Source organism: Chiloscyllium plagiosum, unplaced genomic scaffold (genome assembly GCF_037043375.1).
Source record: "Chiloscyllium plagiosum isolate Xiang-an unplaced genomic scaffold, Cpla_swu_hap1 HiC_scaffold_14, whole genome shotgun sequence".
NCBI lineage: Eukaryota > Metazoa > Chordata > Chondrichthyes > Orectolobiformes > Hemiscylliidae > Chiloscyllium > Chiloscyllium plagiosum.
This window is the reverse complement of record NW_028270152.1, coordinates 39,569,773-39,594,916: the sequence shown is the minus strand read 5'-3', so window position 1 is coordinate 39,594,916 and position 25,144 is coordinate 39,569,773. Positions and strand designations below refer to the sequence as shown.

At 39.0% G+C, this 25,144-nt stretch overlaps 2 protein-coding genes across 5 annotated transcripts in view; one reads left to right on the top strand and one right to left on the bottom strand.

Annotated features, from left to right (window-relative positions):
* Positions 1-12,969, bottom strand: part of atp6ap1la (ATPase H+ transporting accessory protein 1 like a) — a 36,968-nt gene extending 23,999 nt beyond the window's left edge. For all 4 annotated transcript variants that reach the window (XR_015759396.1, XM_043708119.2, XM_087994330.1 and 1 more), the window contains exons 1-4: positions 12,813-12,969; positions 9,640-9,775; positions 7,470-7,532; positions 1,200-1,393 (exon numbers count right to left, since the gene is read on the bottom strand). Coding sequence is in view for 3 of the 4 variants with exons in the window: in XM_043708119.2 (XP_043564054.1) it covers positions 1,200-1,393; positions 7,470-7,532; positions 9,640-9,775; positions 12,813-12,913 (494 nt within the window). In the remaining variant the exon portion in view is untranslated. The remainder of the gene's footprint in view (positions 1-1,199; positions 1,394-7,469; positions 7,533-9,639; positions 9,776-12,812) is intronic.
* Positions 12,970-13,199: 230 nt separating this feature from the next.
* rps23 (ribosomal protein S23) lies at positions 13,200-19,162 on the top strand. The gene is made up of 4 exons (XM_043708122.2): positions 13,200-13,322; positions 14,788-14,947; positions 15,433-15,553; positions 18,963-19,162. Exons 1-4 carry the CDS (start codon positions 13,319-13,321, stop codon positions 19,107-19,109), a joined length of 432 nt encoding a protein of 143 aa, XP_043564057.1. The 5' UTR covers positions 13,200-13,318; the 3' UTR covers positions 19,110-19,162.
* Positions 19,163-25,144: the final 5,982 nt, after the last annotated feature.

Below are 25,144 nucleotides of genomic sequence, written 5' to 3'. Positions count from 1 at the left end.
CAGCAATCTAGGTTTGTTCAATACTTCACATCAGTTGTATGACACTTTTATCTTTTACTATAAATTCTGTGCCCTATGATCCTGCCCCACTAGCTACCTAATGAATCAGCAGAGCTCCAAAAGCTTGTATTTCCAAATAATTCTGTTGGACAGTAACCTGGTGTTGTAATTTTTAACTTTGTTCACCCCAATCCAACACCAGCACCTCCACATCATACCTCTACATATGCTGAGATCAAAGCCATGACTTTGCCACTTGTATGGCTTAGCAATCAGGAAGGATGTTAAGAGTTTAAAAGCTTTACTTTCTATTAGCTTCTAGATTAAGTAAAACATAGTATATATAGTTGTCTTACTGAAGAATTTATGGCTCCCATAATTTCCTCATAGGGTAAGATCACAGTTATACTTCGAACATTAGTGAAACTCATATTTTATAATTGATTTGTGCAAAATGAGTAGATCTGTACTAGAATGATTAAAGGTGTATAGAATTGACCTCCACATTCCCAGGTTAAATCCTGCAAATCCTGATGGAAAGTGGACATATAAGAAAACATTGATGGTGTCTGTGTCAAGCTCAGCTCTCATGGTTAAAATTCCTGGTAAGCCTATACTTATTCTCTCAACTCAATCATGAAGATGAGTCCCTTAACCAAGGCATGAGAGAGCTGACACTGTTAAGAAAAACTGCTCCTTGATCCTTGAGAGAATAAGAAGAATTTTGCTGGAAGGTAAAAATTAGATTTGTATTATCCTTTCTGGTAAAGTTATATACTTGTCAAACTTCTATTGCATTCTTAAATGATTTCAGTGAAAGGAAAATTGGATATTGGTTTCCTTTTCGTGCAAGCTAAGGTGCCCAGAGCACCTTCCAAATTTATGACCGCTTCCATCTAGGAGAAGGGCAGCAGGTACATGGGAAAATCACCACCCACAAGTTTTCCTCCAAGCCATTCACCATCCTGACTCAAATATATTGCTGCTCCTTCACTGCTACTGGGTCAAAATCCTGGAATTCTCTCCTCACCGGCATTGTGGGGATAACTACACCACACAGACTGCGGCGGTTAAAGAAGGCAGTTCACCATTACCTTCTCAAGAGTAACTACGGACTGGCAATATGTGTTGGCCAGGCAGCAATGCCTACGTCCCACAAGAGAATATTAAACAAAAATACATGTGCAAATGTATTTTACCTGTGTTTTGATGATAACTTCACGATTAATAGAGAAGATTTTGTGCTGCTCAGTCCTGGATTCCAAAAAGGTAAATAATTCACAAGTATTGGGTCTTCTCCAAGTTTCTGTTGAAGATATCTTGGCAGCTGATTTGTCCAATGCTGGTTTACAGCTGGTAGGATAATGGACGATGGAGAAGAATCCAGGGCATTCTACAGGCAATGAAAAAGTTTACATTGAGCCCATAAGGTAACTCCTTTCATTTACATTCAGGAGGCAATAAGTCCATAGGGTTCATTTTACTCTACTAATTAAAAAATGAGGGAGGTGGCATAGTGATATTGTCACTAGTAATCCAGAATCTCAGACTAAAGCTATGGGGCTCGGAGTTCAAATTCCACCACTGCAGATGGTGAAATTGAGCCCATGTTTTGAAAAAAAAGATAGACATTGCATGATAAAACTGACAGAAAATCCTGGTCCTAGAGCAAATCTGTGAGCAGTCTCATACCCTGCCAGATGCATGGCTTAGTTATTCAGTGAAGTAACTCCACAAAGGCTGGTATGCCAACACTAAATCACCCTTTATTTACATGTGGAAAGTATATATCCGTCAGAGTGTCAGAACATCTGACATTCCTCTTTTTATCTATCAACCAGGCCCAGGGCTCCCTGACTGAGACTGTTAATCTGGTCCAACCTATGAGATCCCCTTGACTGATATCATTACAATCACTACATTCCTCTCCTTCTGAGTCTGAGAGCACAGGCTGGTCCTTTCTTTTACAGTGCCTTCTGGGGCTTTTTAGCATCAGGTCAGGTTCTTCTGACTCTACATCCGATACAAGCAGTGTGTAATGCACAGCAGTTAGTCTCTTGTGCCCAGCTTGTCTCAAGAGAAATTCACTGTCTTATTCTGAGGCAAAGGTGTCTACATAATGAGATCTGCTGAATCCATAGCCGATTCAAAGGTCACTTCAACGCTTGATGGAGAGGGAAAATCCACAGGTTCTGACAGCCATTATGACTGTTCCGAGGAGCAGGGCATGTTTTGCTGCCACACCATTTGCATCTTTGCAGGTTTCATATGGTCCACATGCTTGTTCAGGACCACTGCACCTACCCAAACTTTATACATTAGTGGACCAGACTTTGTTTTGACCAAGCTTCTCACCCATGCAGGCCCTTTCTGTGGTTCCCTCACCAAACTTTGTCCCTTATAGTAAACTGTCTCTCTCACAGGGTGGAATCTAATATCTGACCCTGGCATTCCTGATAGAGATTACATCTTGTTGCGTCCAAAGTCTGATATTGTGAGCTGTGACTGGAAGTGTGTCCAAAAAATGTAAAACCATTATGGATTCTTCAAGTGGCAGTTCCACCAGTGCCAATGGGAAGTAGCTCATTGCATCCGTATTCACTACTTGACCTCCCAGACGGTGTTCCAACTTGTAACTATACACACTTAGTTTTATAGCCCAACGCTGAATTCAGCCTGAACTTTTGGCGGCACTTCCTTGCCTTCTTTAAATAGACCTAATACGGGTTTGTGAACCATTAATTTCACAAATTTATGTCAGCAAAGGTATTGGTGGAACTTGCTGACTCCAAATACGACCGTCAAACCTTCCTTCTCTATCTGGGCATATTTCCGCTATGTACATCTTCCATCTGTATGAGCCAAAGTCTGAAATGCAAATACTATTGAGTGTTCCTCTCCACTGGGCCTCCTATAAGCTAATACTACCCTAATGCTGTATGGGAAAGTACTTTATGTTAATACCAGATTTTACTTGGGATCACAGTGTACCAACACCTTAGAAGATGATAGCTATTTCTTCACTTCTCCGGAAGTTATGGCTTGGTCATGTGACCATTTCTAAGGCTGAGTTTTGTTTAGGATGCTGGAGGCCAGATTACGTATGAACTGTCTGTAATAATTCACCAGCTACAAGAAAGTCCTAAACTCCGGTATAGAAACTCCTGTCGACTCTGTAGCCCAACTAAGTCACTTACTGTAACAGATATCATTCCCTTCTTAGGCATACACCTGCCTGGGAGAAACGTCTAAGGACTATGCCCAAGTTCTCTAAGTGTTCCTTATTGGTCTTCCCTGTTATTAGCATGTTATCTAGATAAATGGCAACCTGTGGTAGACCTTGCAAAATGTTCACCATTGTCTACTGAAAAATTGTAGAGGCTGACAATACCTCAAATTGCAGTCTCTTTTTCATACAAATCCTAATGGGTATTAATCATCGAATACTTCTGGGAATTCTCATCTAACTGCAATTTCAGATGCATGGCTCATGTCCAGCTTCATGAAGGATAGCCCCCACTCCTCTATGCAAGGATCTGGGTATTTATCCAGCTGCAAAAAGTGGTTTACGGTTTGTTTAAAATCCCTACAAAGATAAACCGACTCATAGGGCTTCAAAATTGTTAAGACTGGTGCTCCCCATTCCACAAACTGGACTGCTTTGATGATTCTTTAACTTTCCAACCTTCTGATTTCGGCCTCTACTTTTGCCCAAAAGGCAAATGTCCCTGGGCAGTTCTTACAGAAATATGAAATTGCATCCTGGTCAACATTCAAGGTGACTTTGCTAGTCCATAGACCTTCCAGAAAGACTTCTGGGTATTTAATTAGAACTTCACCCAGGCAACCATTTTCTAATCAAAGAGTATTGAGCCAATCTAGGTGAATCTTTCTCAACCAAATTCGCTCCGTCAAGCTTGGCCTCAGCCTGTTACTACAATCAGTTGTAACAGAACCAGCCACTTCTCATAAGAGGTCAGAACCGAAGTTGTTCCTTAATCTGTAAAGGTTCCCTGGTGTAGGTCCTCAGTCTAGCCAAGGTCTTGAGCAAACTTAAGGGTTGGAATCCAGAGCAAACTTAAGGGTTGGAATCCAGACCAAACTTTGGTCTGGATATACACCCTACTGAATACCAGCCCAAGGGTTCTCTTACTGAGTTTAGATCTAGTAGGACTCCTTTGCTGTCTCAGGTCTGCAATTACAATGGCTTGCCCGTCCAGATCCTCAAGAATGTTTTAACTGTTTGGCTTTAACTGTTTGGCTGAGGTTTGTCTTTGTTTTGGGTTTTTGCTGTGGGCTGCCCTACAGTCCATCTGTTCAGGATATATCCTGAGTATGGCTATGCAATTTCCTTAATTCAGATGGTGCTTCCCAAACTCAGTCAGACTGGCAGGGGTGTCCACTTTCATCGGTATACCTTGCAACTTATATGCTCCACTTGCAACATTTTCCAATGATAAAGCCAGCTTTACCTATTTGAAGTCCAGTTGGACTTCAGCATTGTTACATCATTAATCCCACATACCAAATCGTCTCTTTGCATCTCATTAAGGGTTAAACCTCTGCAGTCTTCTTAACCTAGTCAAAAAAGTCAATACAGATTCCCTAGTTTTTTGAATTGCTGAGTAAAAGCAATAGCATCTCAGAATTTGAGGAGGCTTGGGCTGTAATATTCCTCAACTAAATCTAAACTAACTCTTGAAAGGTTTTAGTATCTGGTGCCACAGGGAAAGTTAGACTCTTAATACTGAAAATGCTGTCGATCCACAAGCTGTCAGGAGAATTATTCGTTGCTTTTCATCTGCCCCAATGTCATTTGCCTTGGAAAAAAAAAACACAACTTTTCCATATAATGGCCCCAGTTTTCAACAGCAACGTTGTCAAGCTTCCCAAATAATCATGATGCCAAAAATGTTTACCTCAACTCAAAGCCAACTGTTATGAGTGAGTTTCTTCAAGAATGTGCTTTACTCTCTTCGCCACTGAAATAATTCCACAAAGGCTGATATCCCATCACAAAGTCACCTTATATGCCAAATCCTTGACACTAGTCTAGCGCCCTCAGAGCCAGCTCTCAGATTGCCATTCTGACATTCCTCTTTTTTTCTTCCTTTTTTTTTAACAGAACCTCTGACATTCCTATGTTTTTTTACTCTTTTTTTCCCCTTTTTACCCCCACACTACCGCCGAACTGCAGTACATTCCTCTTTTTTTTTAATTAACCCCACACTACCACCTAAGTGCAGTAGTGCTTATTTTTTCCCCAGCACCCATGGTGTGTGTGCAGGTGTGAGACACAGTGAAAGACACAAAGTGCACGATTCTTTATTCAAATTCCACCACCAGGAAGATAAGAAAACACCCGGGTGGCCAATGACAAACACTGCCCTTTGCATCAAAGGGCAGTGCTGTGTGATCAAAACAGTGAGGGGGAGGGTAGGGACTAAATCAAAATAGAGTTGGAGGGAGAAATAATGCACTCCACTCCCTGCGGCACCCACCCCTCCCTGAACAACCCCAGCGTGTTGGTCGACACCGCGTGCTCCTTCTCCAAGGACACCCGGGCTCTTACATTCCTTTTTTTAATTTTCTTTTTTTTAACCCCTACACTACCATCTAAGTGCAGTAGTGCTTATTTTTGCCCCAGCACCCATGGTGTGTGTGTGCAGGTGTGAGACACAGTGAAAGACACAAAGTGCACGAATCTTTATTCAAATTCCATCACCAGGAAGATAGGAAAACACCCGGGTGGCCAGTGACAAACACTGCCCTTCACATCAAAGGGCAGTGCTGTGTGATCAAAACAGTGAAAGGGAGGGGAGGGACTAAATCAAAATAGAGTTGGAGGGAGAAATAATGCACTCCACTCCCTGCGGCGCCCACCTCTCCCTGAACAACCCCAGGGTGTTGGTCGACACCGCGTGCTCCTTCTCCAAGGACACCCGGGCTCTTACATTCCTCATTTTTTTTTAGAGCGTGGGACTGAAGTGCAGCCAAAAGCAGAGGAAGAGGTTTTTCAGAAAATCAAAAAGGGAGTGCAAACGCCCAAAATCTCCTGTTTATTTATTTTTTTCCCCCACACTACCGCCTAAGTGCGGTAGTGCTTATTTTTCCCCAGCACCCATGGTGTGTGTGTGTGCAGGTGTGAGACACAGTGAAAGACACAAAGTGCACAAATCTTTATTCAAATTCCACCACCAGGAAGATAGGAAAACACCCAGGTGGCCAGTGACAAACACTGCCCTTAGTCCCCTGTTTATATATATATTTTTTTAATTCCTGTTCTTTTTTTTACATTCCTTTTTTTTTCTTTTTTTTTTATAATTTAACCCCCACACTACCACCTAAGTGCGGTAGTGCTTATTTTATCCCCAGCACCCATGGTGTGTGTGTGCAGGTGTGAGACACAGTGGAAGACACAAAGTGCACCAATCTTTATTCAATTTCCACCACCAGGAAGATAGGAAAACACCCGGGTGGCCAGTGACAAACACTGCCCTTAGTCCCCTGTTTATTTTTTTTTATTTTTTTTTAAATTCCTGTTCTTTTTTTTTACATTCCTCTTTTTATCTGTCAGTCAGGATTCCCTGATTGGATCAGATTAACAGCAGCAATTGGGGAACTTATATTCTAGAAGATCCACCTGGCAGACTTTGTTACAATGACTACATTCAGCAATTGGGGAAGTAATTTCTGTCCACAGGCTACACATTGCAACCTTGGTAAGCAGAATCCATACACAGGTGTGAACCAATGGCAAAATGGCAATGAACTTATGGCAATGGTGTGAATTTATGGCAATTATCCACTATTATCCCACCAAAGACAAATGAAAAAGTTATTACTTTTGACAAACTGGGAATGGTTTTTAGATACTTATACATGAGGTGAATGGCAAGACCATCCTTTCAGTTCTCATACCCGATATCATGACCAAAATGTTTTCATTTAACTTTCAACCGAATAAAAGGATTATAAACATACCAAAGAATTATTATAATTATATCATTATGATCATTAAAATTATTTTTTAAAATTAAGCTATTGAATTTAATAGTGTTTAACTGTATTGTTGTTTTGGAAGGAGGAGAACAAGTTAAAAATTTCTCTCTAATGGCTTCCTCCTAAACCACAGTAGAACAAAATTTGGTATTGTGACTGCCAAGCAAGTATAGAGTTAAACAATGTCCTAGTCACAGTTTCTTCTAATTATTTTGCCATCATTACATATTAATTCTATCCTTTCTTTTTTATTCATACGATTCTTTCTGAAAAGTTAGTTAATGTTACATCTGTTTTCTAAGCTATCAGTTATGTTATGAATATTGTTCATAATCTAAACTAACTCCTAAAATTCAAAGACTAAATTTTATTTTGTACATGAAGTCTTAATTTGCTACTGCTTCCTTAAAATAAGCAAAAAAATATAATTTTGAAAAATGTGCTTATGAAATTAAGTTCCACCATACCTGAATGTTTGAAAATGTGTGGGCCAACTTTCCATCAACAGTAATAATATCATGGATGTTCAGCTGAAGGTACAATCAAAATGTAAAGAAATGTAAGAACTAGATGATTAGTATTAATTTGAATAAATATAACTTTCTGTTAAATAAGTCTTTGGAATTAGATGAGCACACATATCTCAAAATTGTGGAAATAGAAGGAATTATACAGATGAGGGGCAAGGTCACAGTGGGATTTGAAAATGTGGATAAGAATTTTAACATCATGCTATTGCTTGATTGGGAACCAATGTACATTAGCAAGCACAGGGATAAAAGATGAATAGGACAGCAGCAAAATTTAGAATGACCTAAGTTTTGCAGAAGAAAGAATCTGAGAGGTTTACCAGGAGTCCATTTAACTAGCCACATCTACAGATAACAAAAACATAAGTGAGGATTTTATCAGCAGATGAACTGAGGCAAATCAGTTATATTTTAGTGCTAGAGCTACCTGATCAAAAGTACATCATGAGTTGAAATATGGCACCAAGGTAGTTTGATCTCAGAATGTTACCAGAGAAGAAATAGGATCAGTAGCTAGAAAACAGAATTTGTGGTGAGGAATAAAGACTTTGATTTTCCCAAGTTTAATTGAGGAAAATTTCTGTCTCTCTGTTCAGGGATGTCAGATAGGCAGAATAATATTTTATCAATAGTGCAGGAGTCCAGAGAAATAGTATCATGGTAGAATTGGGGTATCTCAGTACTCGTGTGAAATCTAAGACTGTCTTTGGATGATATTGCTGAGAAAAAGGAGGAGGGCTAAGGATAGATCCTTGGGAAACACTAATGGAGCAAGAACATGAAGTAAAGCCATTTCAAGTAAAACTCTATATATAATTAGTAAGAGTTGAACTAGGCAAGTGCAGTGCCACCCAAGTGGATGACAGTGCAGAGGACTGGAGGAGAATGATGTGTCAAAGGCTGTAGATAGGCCCAGACAAACAAGAAAGGATAATTTACCTTTGTCACAGTCACATAGGATCTGATTGGTAACTTTGGGTAAGTGATGTTTTGGTATTAAGGGAAATACAGAAGCCATGTCAAAGGGATTCAGACAAGAGGCCTGAGGAAAACATGGCACAGATTTGGAAGGAGTCAATGTATTCAAGGACTTCATTCTTGTAAACCATTGTTCCATATGCAAACTTTCTTTTTCTCTCTGGAGAGGTCAAGGGTTCTTTTTGAGGAGGGAGTGATGATTGCATATAAAATGGAAAGAGGGATAATACTCAAAGTATATACTTTATCTCAACTCTGTTCTCTATAGACGCTGTACTCTTTACAATATTGTCCAAAATGAGGCGGGGAGTTAGGTGATCAGCAATTTAGAGAAAGATCAAGAGAAGGTGAATTTTAGGGACAGTTGAATTCAGATCAGGGATGAGGAAAGATGAGAAAAAAAATAGAGAAATATACAAACTTCGGGCAAGAGCAGGGAAGGATATTAAAGTAAATTTGACCAGATCAGCTCATGGAAGGGATGAATGTGGCAGGCACAACTGATGGGATTGTTTAAATCTTAGTGACAAAGATATCCAAGAACTCCTGACATAAAAAAACAGAAATTGCTTGAAAAACTCAGAACTGAAGTTCCAAAGAAGTGTCACTGGACCCAAAATGTTAATTCTGCTTTTTTTTAAAACCACAGATGCTGCCAGACCTGCTGAGTTTTCCAGCAGTTTTTGTTTTGTTTCTGGTTTCCAGCATCCACAGTTCTTTGATTTTTTTAGTTCCTGACACTTGTTGGATATAATGATAGAGGAGCTAATGATATAGTTATATGGTTTCCAGTGCAGAAAAGAAGCCAGGATCTTTGCATTCATAGATGACTCCAGAATGGTCATAAAATAGTGAGCAGTTTTTAGCAGTCAAAAGTGGGATTTGATAATGAATTTTCACATTTCAAGATTATTTGCTAGCATTTTAACTGATTTGAAATTTAGTAAATATTGCAGCAATTTTATAGGAACATTATGTTGGTATTAGCTAAAGATGGATAAAAGATTATTGTGGAATACAATCTTTTCCAGATTTTGGGACTAATCAAAAGAATCATGCTTTTGTGCCCATCTAACACATTAGAACCATTTAACTCATAGATTTACAGAAAGAATTTTGCCCTAATTACCTCGTTTTGCCAGAAAAGTATTACTTTCTTTGGGCCTCTGTTGACTGCAGAACTCAGGTACCTGAACAGCTCCAGTGCTTCTTTGTGTGATCCATTGTGCTCTTGATGTGGAATATTCACTGTCTTCCACAATGCCCTGTATTAAATTGAATGAAGTAATATATTTGTATTAGTTGCAAAATAGAAACATCCACATATTTGATATTTTCATTTACCAATGTGGTAACTACTTTTTTTGCACTTGTGATTTTATTATGATTTAATCTTATGATTTAATTCTGACTTTAATTACCTGTACTGCAATACCTGAGACAATTGAACATGCTGCGAGTAGGAATCAAATTGGCCAGGTAAATGTAAGAGATAAAGTAAATTGTGATATTCAACCTGAAGTTCTTTGTGACATCAGGTGGCAAGTACTAGACTTTAAAATACATTTTTTCTTCGTGCTTAAATATCACAATGCATCTGCTGGAAGAACTGAATTGGAATAAGAGAAATCTTATCTGGTCTGTTCAGTTGGGTGTTTACTATTTGCAGAAAAGGATAACTCAGCAAATTGCTTCAAAATTCGGTCAATATGACTAGATATCAAAAACAAAAACAGAAAGTGCTGGGAATCCCAGCAGGTAGTAACCTCAGTGGACAGACAGGCATAGTTAACTTTTGGAGTCCAAAGATACTCTTCTTCAGAAGAGAAATTTGATGCCAAACGTTAACTCTCACCATTGATGCTGCCAAACTTACTGACGTCCTGATTTACTTCAGATCTGCAACATCCACAGTATTTTAGTTTTATTTGGTGAATATCCAAACAGCAGAATGTCTCATCTCTTTTCAGAATAACTGTCGCACACAGATTTGTTGGATTGTGAATAGCTGGCTCGCCGTGGAATCGTGTTGCTGAAAATCGGAGAACAAGAAATTCCTAGAATCATAAAGTCTTAAATCCCAATTCATACCCTCCGCAACACAGAAACTTCGGCCTGTCGTTTAGTACTCATATCCCTTCAAAGTTTACCGCAGGTCAAAAACTGTAGTTTCAGTTTTTGTAATTAACGAGAAGCTCGGATATACGACCAGGAAAAGACTTCGCAATAGTACTGCATTTGTGAACGGATATAGGACATCAAGAATTAAACAGCAAAGAAAGCAATGGGTTAATTATTTTTGAATAGCATTGTTGCTGAAAATGCATAAACTGCACGAGATGTTTTTGTTGCGAAGCTTTATAAAAGCTCCGCAAGATATTTACCGAAATATCTATCAGCATTTTGTTAGACGATAGTTGATGGAAATAGGAACATGAGGCTTTGAACATGATTCAGCTGCACAAAATATATCTTTAAGCGGCCAATATATGTAAGTAGCATCATGGCTCAACTATTTCTTAAATGTTATTCCTAGAACATTTTAACTTTGAACATTTTTATACATATAAACGGCACTATAGGAACAAATTACTGCAGATGCTGGAATCTAAACTTAAAACAACAAACACAGTGGGTCATACAGCAGCCACAGAGAGAACAAGCTAACATTTCGAGTTTAGATGACTCTTCAGAGTGCACTCTATCCAAATGACACTATATTGCCACTATTGTTACGTTGCGTAATTTGGTGCTAGGATGGTAAGTACTGCCACCGAACTGAGAAAGTGTTATAAACAGAGATGTTAAATAAAAATAAAGCAGAGAACTGCCTACATTGGAAACTCAGCAGGTTTGCCAGCATCTGTGGGGAGAAAACAGGGTTAATATTTCTGAAGAAGGGCGGCTAGATTCGAAACGACGGGTTGGACCAAACGGTCTGTTTCCATGGTGTACATCTCTATGACTCTAGGAGCTGCCTGACCTGCCGAGTTTCTCCAGCGGTTTTTGTTATAAAAAGAGACCATACCCATTTGGTCATAGACAGAGAACACAGGGGGCGAACACCTTCAACATATTGTCTAGCTATCACCATGGTTAACAGCTAACAAGAGAATGCAACTTAAAAAAAAAAGGGTTTTGTGATTTACACATGAAAGAAGTGAAACTATCACTGTATTCTAACAGATGAAAGGCTTAGCAGACAATCAATTCTTCAATGTATAATTTCAGTTACATCACACTGCAAATTTTTGCTATAAATTCTGTTACGATCGAGCCCTCCACAATCACTTGATGAAGGAGCGTCGCTCCGAAAGCTAGTGTGCTTCCAATTAAACCTGTTGGACTATAACCTGGTGTTGTGTGATTTTTAACTTTGTATACCCATTTAAAGTATGGAATTTATACACTGGTGCATACATTATGTAAGTTATGTTTTTCTGCATGGCTGTCCTTCTCTCGTATTGGATATACTACTAAGCATCGCGGCTATCTGAACCTCATTTGTATTGGAAAGAAATTATAAAATGGGAGAAGGCACTTCGGAACCGTGAACACTGTCCGAGCACTGATTTATTGTTGGATCTCAGGTCATCTAATACGGATTAACGGAATCACATGTCCACATTGGCCTACATAATCGGTAAAGTGCCATCTGTGCAGTACAGTTAGATATTAAGATTGAATTCATCATTGGGAAATAAGTATGATTAAAAACACATACATTTTAGTCTTATTCTCCACTCACAAATACAATTAAATTTTATGTTGAGTTAAAATCTGGTACGCACAAGGAAAAACAAACTGCAAATTTTAGAAATCTGAAATAAAAAAATTGAAATGTTACTGATATCAAAAGGTTCCAATATTTATATTAAAAAATCAACGTTTGTGGATAGACCAAGTTACAGGGACACTGCAATTGTTTCATTTGAACACTGCTTTAACTGGAATGGAAGAAATACAAAAACAAATTAGTTACTTAAAATGGATAATATGGAATTAAGTTACGTTAACATAAATAATGAAAATAATAAATCATTTAAACTTTTAGCTGTTTACGAAATTGCCATAGTGTATGTAATATTCAGTAATAAATTGATAATCTCAGCAGTTAGTACCGAGTTAAGTTTTCAACATTACAGCCTTATGCGAAATTTGTATTAGGCAATCCAAATGTCCATGATCATCTACTGATAAAATAGCATGTCCCTTATTGATCCTTCATAACATTATTATAATAGATGTATGCATATAGTAGTAAATATTGAAACAACTTGTAGTTTGAACACTTTAACTTACTTTGCTGACGACCACATGATAACGGGCACGGTATGATCAGCAGTAACAGAAAGTCTCATGAGAAGGGAAATTGTTAAGCACTGTATTTTATAGGTTTCCATTGATAAATACCAGCAGCGCGTGTGACACAACCTTCGAGGATCCTCAGCCAAAGACAAGTTTCAGCCCGCGGCAATAGAGGTGGGGCAACCTCCTTCTGATTGACAGCGGTCACCACCACTCAGCGCTTGGGCTCCTGTCATGAAGCCAATTAGGCCCGCAGGAGGCGGGATCTCAGGTTTTACTAGTTTTAAACTGAGAAAAAAGCATGATGTTGCTAATTATGTATTTTCTTTGCTAATGGGGAGATTATTTCCTCTCCGACCTTGTGCTGTTGCACGTAAAAGGTGAATTTATTGTGTTTTACGACAGGCACTGAGAGGGCCGCCGGTCAGGGTCTTGTGCTTGGTAATAGAAGCGGCGCACGGCTGCTCTGGTCTTTTTGCTGCGAGGCCGAGTCCGTCACAATGGGTAAGTGGGTGAATGGGTGAGAGCGAGAGCGGACTGAGACGACACTCCTCGCGCAGAATCTCCTTTTGAAAAAATAAAATTGCGACGCGGACTCTGCACAGCTCGCATCCACCATCCGGGCGCTGGCAGTTTATTTCTTTGTATTTTCTTAATGCGACAAGCAACCGCATGAGAGCCGCCACGCCATGGCTTCCTGACTCCAGGCTTTAGGCCCAGGCTTGGGGCCTGCTCCAAGCTGTCGCCTTGCTTTCGGCTTGTTAAGAAATAAATTCATTTTTTCAAAAGCCTAATGAGAAAAACACAATACATACTTCTCAGTTGTGGAAAAAAAATAAATATAACTGGTTAGGATTATTTGTTGGAAAGTATCGAAGGAAGTGCTGGATTTTTTAAAATAGAATTTTTCAACCAACCTGTTCAGAGTTGTTATTACGCCCCTCGGAATCCAGCCCTTCTGGCTCAGAGGTAATGACGTTACCACCAGACCGTTTTTTAATACTTTGGATTGAGGTTATCACTTTGCAGCCTGCCATTCCTCCCAAGGCCAAGGTTCTTGGTTTTGAGTTCCAAGTGTGGAAACAGGTCCTTTAGCCCCACAAATCTGTGCTGACCCTTTGAAGAGCAACCCATCCAGAACCACTCCCCCTACCCTATTTTCCTATATTTACCCCTGACTAATGCACCTACTGAACGTTTTGGGCAAGTTAGCATAGTCAATTCACCTAACCTGCACATCTTTGGATTCTGGGAAGAAACAGGAGCACCCAGAGGAAACCCACGCAGGACACTGGGAGAATGTGCAAACTCTACCACACAGTCACCCAAGGGTTGGAATCGAACCTGGGTCACTGGTGCTCTGAGGCAGCAGTGCTCACCACTAAGCCACAGTGTGGCAATGTTATTGTAATTGCCTGTTTTTTTTTTGGGGGGTGTGCAAAAAAAATGACAGCATCGTTGGACTATATACGTTCTACACCTTGATTTGGAGGTGCCGGTTTTGGACTTAGGTGGACAAAGTTCAAAATCACGCAGCACCGGATTATAGTCCAACTGGTTTATTTGGAAGCGCTAGGCAGTGCTTCCATATAAACCTGTTGGACTATAAGCTGGTGGTGTGATTTTGAACTACATTCTATGTGATACTTAATTCTTACAAAATCTCCTTTGAAGGAAATATTCCAATATATTCAATCAACTTTGAGTTTTAACAGACATTTGAAACTGGCATTCTCAAGTATGCAAAAAGGCACCGAGCAGTTTAGTGGTTTGTAATTTGTAAACAACTTGTATTGCTTGAAATCACTTGATTAGATTTATGCAAATGATATCTTGGGCATTAGCAAACCATTGAATTGAGTTTGACTATTGACTTCTTTGTGCAGATTATACTTATTCTTACAACTTATTATTCCTCACGTATGAGTATCAGAAACCAGAAATCAAGATTTTTAATATTTGCTCTTAGGTAAATGCCGTGGTCTTCGTACAGCCCGAAAGTTACGTAACCTTCGGCGTGATCAGAAATGGCATGATAAGCAATACAAAAAAGCCCACTTAGGGACTGCCCTGAAGGCCAACCCATTCGGTGGTGCCTCCCATGCCAAAGGAATAGTCTTGGAAAAAGTGTAAGTGTTTTGAAATTGAGGATTTTGTTGACTGTAACTGGTTGCTGTAAGGTTTTATGCTTTCTCTAATGCATCCTTTGTACTACAGCTGTTCCTCCTCATTTTACAAAAAAAAAAGACTGTTAGAATGTGTCAGAATATGGTCTTGCTAATTGGTCACTTGTTCTCTGGGAAAAGTACTGTTTGGTACATAGATCTGATGTTATGGTTAATTATAAGCAATTGTTGCCTGGTGCCATGACACTTTGCTAGACTATGGACTGAACTCTAGGTTGAATAGAACATTAACATTCAGATCAATTTCACGATGCAAGAGATAAGAGATCCACATATACAATTTAACACAGTATTGTATCATTTAATGCATGTTTATAAAAATGTAATCCATTGATAATTAATTGATTTTCTATGACTTAATAATTGCTTATATCAATCACATCTTTTATTGAAAGCATTGAGAATATTAATTTAATTTTTTTTGATAGTGGTGTTGAGGCTAAGCAGCCCAATTCTGCCATTAGAAAGTGTGTTCGAGTCCAACTTATTAAGAATGGCAAGAAAATCACAGCTTTTGTTCCAAATGATGGCTGCTTGAATTTCATTGAGGTAAGCAACTGTCTTTTTAGCATACCTTACTGAACTGTTTAAAAGCAGGGTGTAAATAGTATAATTTTATATTGTATGCTGCTTTCATATGTTAATCATAGTATTAAATCAACTTTGATATTCTAGATAACCACTGATTTTCGGTATCCTTTTGAGTCACTTGTTGAAGATCTATCTACTTCTACTTTTTAAAAAATATTCAATGACCCTTCCTCCAGTGCTATTGGGGCAAGAGAGATTCGTGACCTTCTGGGAGAAAAACATTCTCACCTGTCAAGTGGAAGACTGTTGCTTTTAAATTCTGCATCCCACTTATAATCTCCGCCATTATAAGGAAACATCCTTACAACAACTATTCTGTCAAGTTCTCTTGGGAACTTTGTTTCAATAATATCACTTCTCATTCTTCTGAATTTCAATGGAGGCAAGTTCAACATGCTCAACCTTTCCTTTTAACATAATCATTTAATCCCAGGTCGCAGTTGAGTAATTTTCTCTGCACTGTGTCCAGCCCTAGTATGCCCTCTCAAATAAGATAATCAAAACTGTACAAATTATTCTAGATGTGGGCACCCAAATGCCCTTCCAACTAAAGTAAAACATTTCAATTTTTTTATATTCCATTCCTCTTGCAATAACAATTTAATGATTCACCTTATTTCCTCTTTGTATACTACTTTTAAACCTGTTTTCTCCTATAAATGACTTTTTATATTCTATTTCCACGTTTTACTTTTCAACAAACAGCATCCCTTGTGGCATGAAGTTATTGGGAATGAGGAAGAGAGTTTGAGCAACTCGTTAGATATAACCAGCATCAAGGAGACCAATCATAGATTATTCAAGAGACACCAAGTCAAGTGGTTATGCTCTAGCCATCTAGCAGCAGTGATGTAATTAAAGAGAATAAGTGCCCAGTCAGATTGAAATTCCTAGCAGGAAACTAGGAAAAAAAAAATGAAATCTTCACTTAATCTTTCAAATTTTATAGATTTTGAAATAAATGAGATTTTGGAGAAGATTTGTAGCTCAGGTTGTACTGCTGGTTGTTGGTACGGGGTCCTTTAAATTAATCAGGAGCTGTTTCAGTGCTAACAACCAGCAAAAAGAATGTCATATACAAAATACCCTGCAAAAAACATTACATTGGACAAACAGGCAGGAAGCTAGCCACGGATACATGAATACTGACTAGCCACCAAAAGATATGACCAACTATCACTGGATCCATATATACTGGCGAAGAGAGACACCAGTGTAATTGGGACAATACAATCATCCTGCAACCGCCTAAACAAAGACATGCATGGGAATTCCTACAGGCCAGGCATTCAAACTGGAACTCTATTAACAAAACATATATATTTGGACCCAGTTTACTAACTTGTCAGAAACAGAATGGGAAATGATATATTCTACCACAATTAACCAAGACAGATAAATAGCAAATGCGGCAGATCACCAATGCTTCATTGGAGGCTCACTGATGATGTTACCTAGCATGGCGACAAAACGTCAGAACAAATCTACTAGCTCAGCGAGCAAATTTACAATCTGATCAAAATAAATGTTTGAAGTTTATTGGGATTAAGGTTGAAACTAAAATATCAAATGTACAAAATTCCACCATTGAAATAATAGGGAAATTTGACTTTTCAAAAATATTTCTTTCAGGGAAATTGAGGCTATTTAGAAGACATTATAAACTCTGAACAGTTTAAAAATCCAGTCAGACTATACCTAATTTCAACAAAAAGTAACTTCTCTCACAGCAAGAGTAGTGTATAAATTAATATTCTTGTCATTTGAATTTTTTATGGTTATAAAGACCCAAACAGTACATTTTGTGGTAATGTGACAAATCATCAATAATAAAATGTGAAAATTAAGAATTTGCTGTGAGTGGACAACAGGAGAAATAAGTAAGTTAGCTTGCTGAGCTGGAAGATTTGTTTTCAGATGTTTCGTCACCATACTAGGTAGCATCATCAGCACTTCACCAGACACTTACTGATGATGTTACCTAATATGGTGACGAATTGTCTGAAACAAATCTTCCAGCTCAACGAACTAACTTACATACTTATCATCAACCTGAGCTATAAATCTCAAATCGCCAAGAGGAGAAAAGATTGATGATAGTGGCCATCATTATTAGCTTACTGTCCTGATCAATGTGTGTGAATACTGATCTCTGCACTGCTGTGAAATGAGTGGAGCAGTATAAACTGGGAAAACTGTAGTAAAGCTGATCAGCAGAGATTTCCTTTCTAAATTATTGTTGTACCCATTTCCATACATATTAAAATAGTAGTTGAGTAGATTCTAGAACAGCAAATTAATTATTGTATAGGTCCTTAAGATCTGGGCCAGAATAAGCACTCTACTAAATTATATAACAGATAATTATTCTATACTTCATAAGTATAGAAACCAATTTATACTGTAGTACAAATGTATTTTGTTGTTTGTGGGTAGAATGGGGGAGCTTGGATCCATTGATTTTTGAATCAAAAATTCAAAATTGGCAAAAGTATAAGAACAGTATGGGGTAACTCATCCGTATATACTTTCAAATACAGTATTTACTATCATTTGAGGTTGCAAATTGGAGGATAAAGTTTTAGAGCGTCACACAATAGAAGGTTGCATGAGACACAACATTTATGGTGTTGATATGATTCTTGTCACCCTGGCACATTTATGCAAAAAATCAGCTTGGTGCCACATTATATTGTGCTCTTTTAAAATTTGTCAAGCTTATAGATGTACGTATGCACTCTTCAAGTTCCTGCATCCCCTCCTTCCAATTCATTCACTCTCCCAAAAAGATCAGTAGCAAAAATTTCTGATTGGTGCAGTGCATTAATGATTAAAAATTCAAAATGCTCAATTGAAAGATGATACCTTAAACCAGCTTTTTTTTTCCTGATCCTTCCCATTTACCTTGCTCATACTTCTGAGTTTGATCAGTTATTTACTGATAGTATTGGGTCTGTATTTAGAATTGAATCGTATTCTGACTACTTTTCATGTAGTAGTCATCTTTATGTTCTACCTCTTATGAAACTGATTATACATTTACTGCACTTAAGCTTATTCCACGTGCGCTTCACTTACAAATTCAAAGAATGTTTATACAAAACATTTGAAAATCTCGTTACAGTTCAAATATGGTGATCTAAAAAACTTGGAGTTTGTTTCGTACGCACTTAACTATTTGTTTTGTGGCATTCCCTAGTTTTCTTTGACTCCCATTAAAAGTACCAAAAAATGTTGCACAGTGTCAAGAGCTAACAACCTTTTGGTGGTCTTTCACCTTTCTCACTAACTATTAAAGACTGGATGGTTCCAAATTCGTACATGCTTTGAGCTGTTTCAATGATGGTCTAACTTCCTTGTCTTTTAGGAAAATGATGAAGTTCTGGTTGCTGGTTTTGGTCGTAAGGGTCATGCTGTTGGTGATATTCCTGGCGTCCGATTCAAGGTCGTGAAAGTAGCCAATGTATCTCTGCTGGCTCTATACAAAGGCAAGAAGGAGAGACCAAGATCTTAAAGTTTTCAGTATATTAACAAAGATGAAAAATAAAACATTTTAAAAAAAGATGATGTCAGAAGTTATGTCTGCATGTATTCAAACTTTTTCTATGTTCACCAGTTCTGATAGAGTCTTGAGAAAATACACTCCAGGATTTTATATTTGTTTTGACAAACAAGTTCTATGAACTATTAATCATTTGTTTTCTGTTGGGACGTATGGTATATCTGACTTTTATTGAACTGATAATCCACTCTGATATTGCTTATTGCAGCAGTTCTTAGTTATGGTGATAAGATGAAAAAATATTTTATATCCAGTAGTTGACAGTGTAAAATTGAAATCCCTGGAAATCTGGGAACTCTGCTGGTTGGAGCTGTACCTAGCACAAAGAAAAATGGTTACATTTTTAGAGGGTAATTATCTCAGCTCCATCCATCACTGCAGGATACTCAGGGCAGTGATCTGGCCTAACCATCTTCTGCTCTTTCAATATTTGCCTTGTCAGAATTATGAAACATCAGTGTCTTGTGGATATAGCACGATAATGTAGTCTCAGTAATGCCCTTACAATTAAAACAAAATTTCCATTATTGTACGCTCTAATCTCTAAATGATAAATAACATTTAATTTGACTTCCTGTCACTTGGTAAACCTGCAATCAAACTAACTTATGTAGTACTGCTACAGAATTCTGCAATCTTGTTCTATTTAATTAATAATTGTTTTATTTTCTACCCACAAACATGGAGAAGGTCACATTTCATCTTGTGCTTAGTGTGCCAAACTTCTGTTCATGGTTACTAGAACAAGTCAAATGTATATTCAGCACAGTATTTCCTGTACAGAGGGTTGTACATGTATGGAAAGAGCTACTGAAGGAAGTGGTGGAGGTTGGTATAATAACATCTAAAAGACATCTAGATGGGTATATGATTTGAAAAGGGTTTAGAGGGATATGGGCCAAATACTGGCAAATGGGACTAGTTTAATTTAGGATATTCGGTTGGTGTGGATGAGTTGGACCAAAGGTCTGTTTCCATGTTGTATAGTTCTAACTGTACAGTCAGTAATTAGAAAAGTGAGTTTATTTATTGCAAAAGGAAATTGAATACAAAAATAAGGAGGTCATGCTTCAGTTATTCAACACACTGGTAAGTTCATATCTGGAGTACTTTACTGTATACAACATTGGTTTTCTGTTAAGGAAAGATATATTAGGAAACCTGATTTGAGAATACTAACTATAGCTCCTATGTTCATATCCAAATCATTTGTATAAGTGACTAAAAGTACCAGACCCAGCACTGATCCTTGTGGAACTCCACTGGTCACAGGCCTCGAATTTGAAAAGCAACTCTATCTTCTACCTTTTGAGCCGGTTCTGTATCCAAATGTCCAGTTCTCCCTGTATTCCATAAGATCTAACCTTGCTAACTAGTCTCCCATGGGGAACCTTGTTGAATGCCTTACTGAAGTCCATATAGATCATATCTACCATTCTGCCCTCATCAAACCTCTTTGTTACTTCTTTAAAAACTCAATCAAGTTCATGAGATATGATCTCCCATTGCTCAAGTCATGCTGACTATGCCTATTCAGTCCTTACCTTTCCAAATACGTGTAAATCCTGTCCCTTAGGATTCCCTTCAACAACTTGCCTAAAACTCTCAGGCTCACCAATCGATTGTTCATTGGCTTTTCCTTACCCCCTTTCTTAAATAGTGGCGCCACATGAGTCAACCTCCAATCTTCCAGCACCTCACCTGTGACTATTGATGATACAAATATCACCTGATCAAGGTACACCTGATCAGGTCCTGGGGATTTATCACTTTTATGCATTTAGGACATCCAGCACCTGCTCCTCAGTAACATGGACATGTTTTGAGATGTCACCATCTAAATCCCCACATTCTATATCTTCCATGTCCTTCTCCACAGTAAACACTGATGCAAAGTACTCAGTATCTTCCCCCCTGTCCTGTGGTTCCACCCATAGGGTGCCTTGCTGATCTTTGACGGGCCCTATTTTCTCCCTCGTTACCCTTTCGTCCTTAATGTATTTATAGAATCCCTTTGGATTCTCCTTAACCCTATTTGCCAAAGCTATCTCATGTCCCCATTTTTGCCATCCTGAATTCCCCCCTTAAGTATACAGAGGAATCTCGATTATCCAAATATCAATTATCCAAAGATCTCGAGGCCCCAATAGAAACATTACATCAAAGATGTATTTCCAATGCTGATCGTATTTTTTGTTTAGTGATTAAAAGTGAACTCATTTTACTGAAATGCTGCCGAGAACAATCCTGGACATCGATGGGAGCCTGGGCACCGTCTCCAAATGACTGACTTCCCACCCTCTCTCTCCCCCTACACTTTCCGTGGAGTTCTACGCAGGCGTTCACCCTAAACCCCACCCCTCCCCCAGATAATCTCCAACGTTGTTCTGTACAGGGCAAGGTTGGAACCTATCAAAATGTTGCAGTGAAAAGTTTGTGTATGTTGTTGGTGTCCAGTCTGGCAGGTGGGGTGGATTGTTGGACGGGGTTGGGCTCAGGCAGGGGATGGTGTTAGATAGCGGTGGGGGCAGTCTTGGATGGGTAGCGCACGGGTGCTTGTGCATGGTGTGATGCTGCACAGTCTCCTGAACAGGGAGTGGACTTTACAGAAAACTAAGCCCCAGAGGAAAGGCAGTGAATCAATTAACGGCATAATGAATTATCCAAAAGATCGTGCCTGCCCATCTCATTTGGATAATCGAGTTTAAGGATTCTCTATCTCTCCTGTCTATACTGGACATATGATTAGATTAGATTAGATTACTTACAGTGTGGAAACAGGCCCTTCGGCCCAATAAGTCCACACCGCCCCGCCGAAGCGCAACCCACCCATACCCCTACATTTACCCCTTACCTAACACTACGGGCAATTTAGCATAGCCAATTCACCTGACCTGCACATCTTTGGACTGTGGGAGGAAACCGGAGCACCCGGAGGAAACCCACGCAGACACAGAGAGAACGTGAGAACGTGCAAACTCCACACAGTCAGTCGCCTGAGGCGGGAATTGAACCCGGGTCTCTGGCCGCTGTGAGGCAGCAGTGCTAACCACTGTGCCGCCCAATATGCTTTCTTCTTAACCAAAACCTCAATTTTTCTACTCATCCAGCATTCCCTACACCTACCAGCCTTTCCTTTCACCCTAACAGGAATTTACTGATTTGGAGATGCTGGTGTTAGACTGGAGTATACAAAGTTACAAATCACACAACACCAGGTTATAGTCCAACAGGTTTAAGTGGAAGCATTACATCATCAGGTGGTTGTACTCCAGCACTCCGAAAGCTAGTGCTTCCAATTAAACCTGTAGGAATATAATGGACGCTTGTTATGTCAGTTTTGAAAGGTTCTCATTTTCCAGCCGTCCCTTTACCTGCGAACATCTGCCCCCAGTCAGCTTTTGAAAGTTCTTGTCTCATACTGTCAAAATTAGCCTTCCTCCAGTTTAGAACTTCCATCTTTTATATCCAGTCTATCCTTTTCCATCGCTATTTTAAAACTAATAGAACTATGGTCACTGGCCCCAAAGTGCTCCCCCACTGACACCTCAGTCACCTGCCCTGCCTTATTTCCCAAAAATAGGTCAAGTTTTGCACCTTTTCTAGTAGGAACATGCACATAATGAATCAGAAAATTTTCTTGTACACACTTAAATTCCTCCCCATCTAAACCCTTAATGCTATGGCAGTCCCAGTCTATATTTGGAAAGTTAAAATCTCTTACCATAACCATACTATTATACTTAGAGATAACTGAAATCTCCTTCCAAATCTGTTTCTCAGTTTCCTGCTGATTATTAGGGGGTTTATAATACAATCCCAATAAGGTGATAATCCCTTCCTTATTTCTCAGATCCATCCAAATAACTTCCCTGGATATATTTCCATGAATATCCTCCCAAAGTACAGCAGTAATGCTATCCCTTATCAAAAATGCCATTCCCCCTCCTCTCTTGCCCTCCTTTCTATCCTTAGAACATTTGTATCCTGGAACATTAAGCTGCCAATCCTGCCCATCCTTGAGCCATGTTTCTGTTCTTGCTATGAAATCCCAGTCCCATGTTCCTAACCATGCCCTGAGTTTATCTGCCTTCTCTGTTGGGCCTCTTGCATTGAAGTAAATGCAGTTTATCAGTTCTACTTTGTACTCTTTGTTCTTTCCTACCCTGACTGTTTGACTCGCTCCCTTTCCCAATTATACCAGTCTCAGATTGATTTCTTTCCTCACTATCTCCCCCTCCCCCCCCCAATACTTGTTTAAATTTTCTCGCGCAAATCTCCCTGGCAGTATATTAGTCCCCTTCCAATTTGGTTGCAATCCATCCTCCTTGTACAAGTCACTTCTACCCCAGAAGAGATTCAAATGATACAAAAATGTGAATCCTTCTCCCATGTACCAGCTCCTCAGCCACGCATTCATCTGCTCTATCCTCCTTGTCCTACCTCACTAGCTCGTAGCAGTGAGTAATCCAGATATTACTATTCTCAAGGACCTCCTTTTTAAATTCCTGCCAAATCCTATATTCTTCCTTCAGAATCACATCCTTTTCCCTTCCTATATCATTGGTTCCAATATGTATGATGACCTCCAGCTGGTCTCTCACCCCTTTTAAGAACATTCTGCACCGTTTCCGAAACATCCTTGATCCTGGCAGCAGGGAGGCAACACACCATTCTGACTTTTCACTGCTGGCCACAGAAACATCTGTCTGTGCCTCTGACTAGAGAATCCCCTATCACAATCAATCGCTTGGAACCTGATGTACCCCTCATTTCGTTAGAGCCTGTCTTGATACCAGAAACTTGGCAGTTCATGCCATGTTCCCCTGAGAGTCCATCACCCCCCTACATTTTTTCAAGACAACAAACTTGTTTGAAATGGGGATAGCCACTACTTACCTAGCTATCCTACCTTTCCTGTAGTTAACCCATTTATCTGACTGTATCTGGAGCGTTTCTCCCTTTAACTGCCATCCATCACACTCCATCATTGCCTCTAACCGTTGCTCCAACCAATCCAATTGATTTGATAGGATTTCCAACCAAACACACTTCCTGCAGACATAATCCTCAGTAACATGTAATCTCTCCAGAAACTCGCTCATCCAACAAGATGAGCGTATCACTCTACTAAAGACCATCTTTGCTCCTTCACAATTTACAGACCCAGAAAATAGCACTGTCCTTTTGCCCTAAAAATGTGCTCTAGGCTAACTTAATACTGATAGATTACATTTTAAAAATATAAACTAGATAGAACCCACTCTACTCACTACTGTAGACTTACAGCAAGGTTACATGTTAAAAACTGAACTTATCTGTTCCTGTGTTATGAGCTCTCCCACACAGGTTCTTTCAAGATCAGTTGTGAATTTTGGTGTTTGTTAATTTTTCCTAGACGGACTCCGATGTTCAGAGTTACATAATGCAAAGAGCAAAGGCAGCAACTGTGCAGATTCACTACTGTGTCAGTTAGCAGTGTAGGTTTCTTCCTCTCCTTCGCTGACCATGTACATGCTGTCTTTGTCTATCTTTCTCCCTTTTAAAAGTGCCATTGTTCTGACAATTTTTCTCCGAAGTTCCAAAAAAAATGCAACAGCATATAAAACAGTAATTGCTGCTTCTGGAATTCAAGGAAATCATCTCAACACCTAAACTACCTCAAAAAAAGAGCAGCTCTTACAGCCATAATTTTCTCCCCATTCTCCATCTTGGATTACCCAGAATCCTCTTTTCCTGAAATAAATTCTCTCACCATGGCTATAGTTTTGCCATTTGTATTCTACTAAGTTTTATCCTTTTTTTATTTCTCGATAACGTTATAAACCTGTAAGACATAGAAGTAGAGTGGACCATTCAACCTATTGAATCAGCTCCAATATTCAACCAGATCGTGGCTAATCTGATTAATCCTCCACAGTTTCTTGCCTTTACCCTACCACCCTGATTATATTGATAAAAATATCAGACCAGAGAATACTTAACCA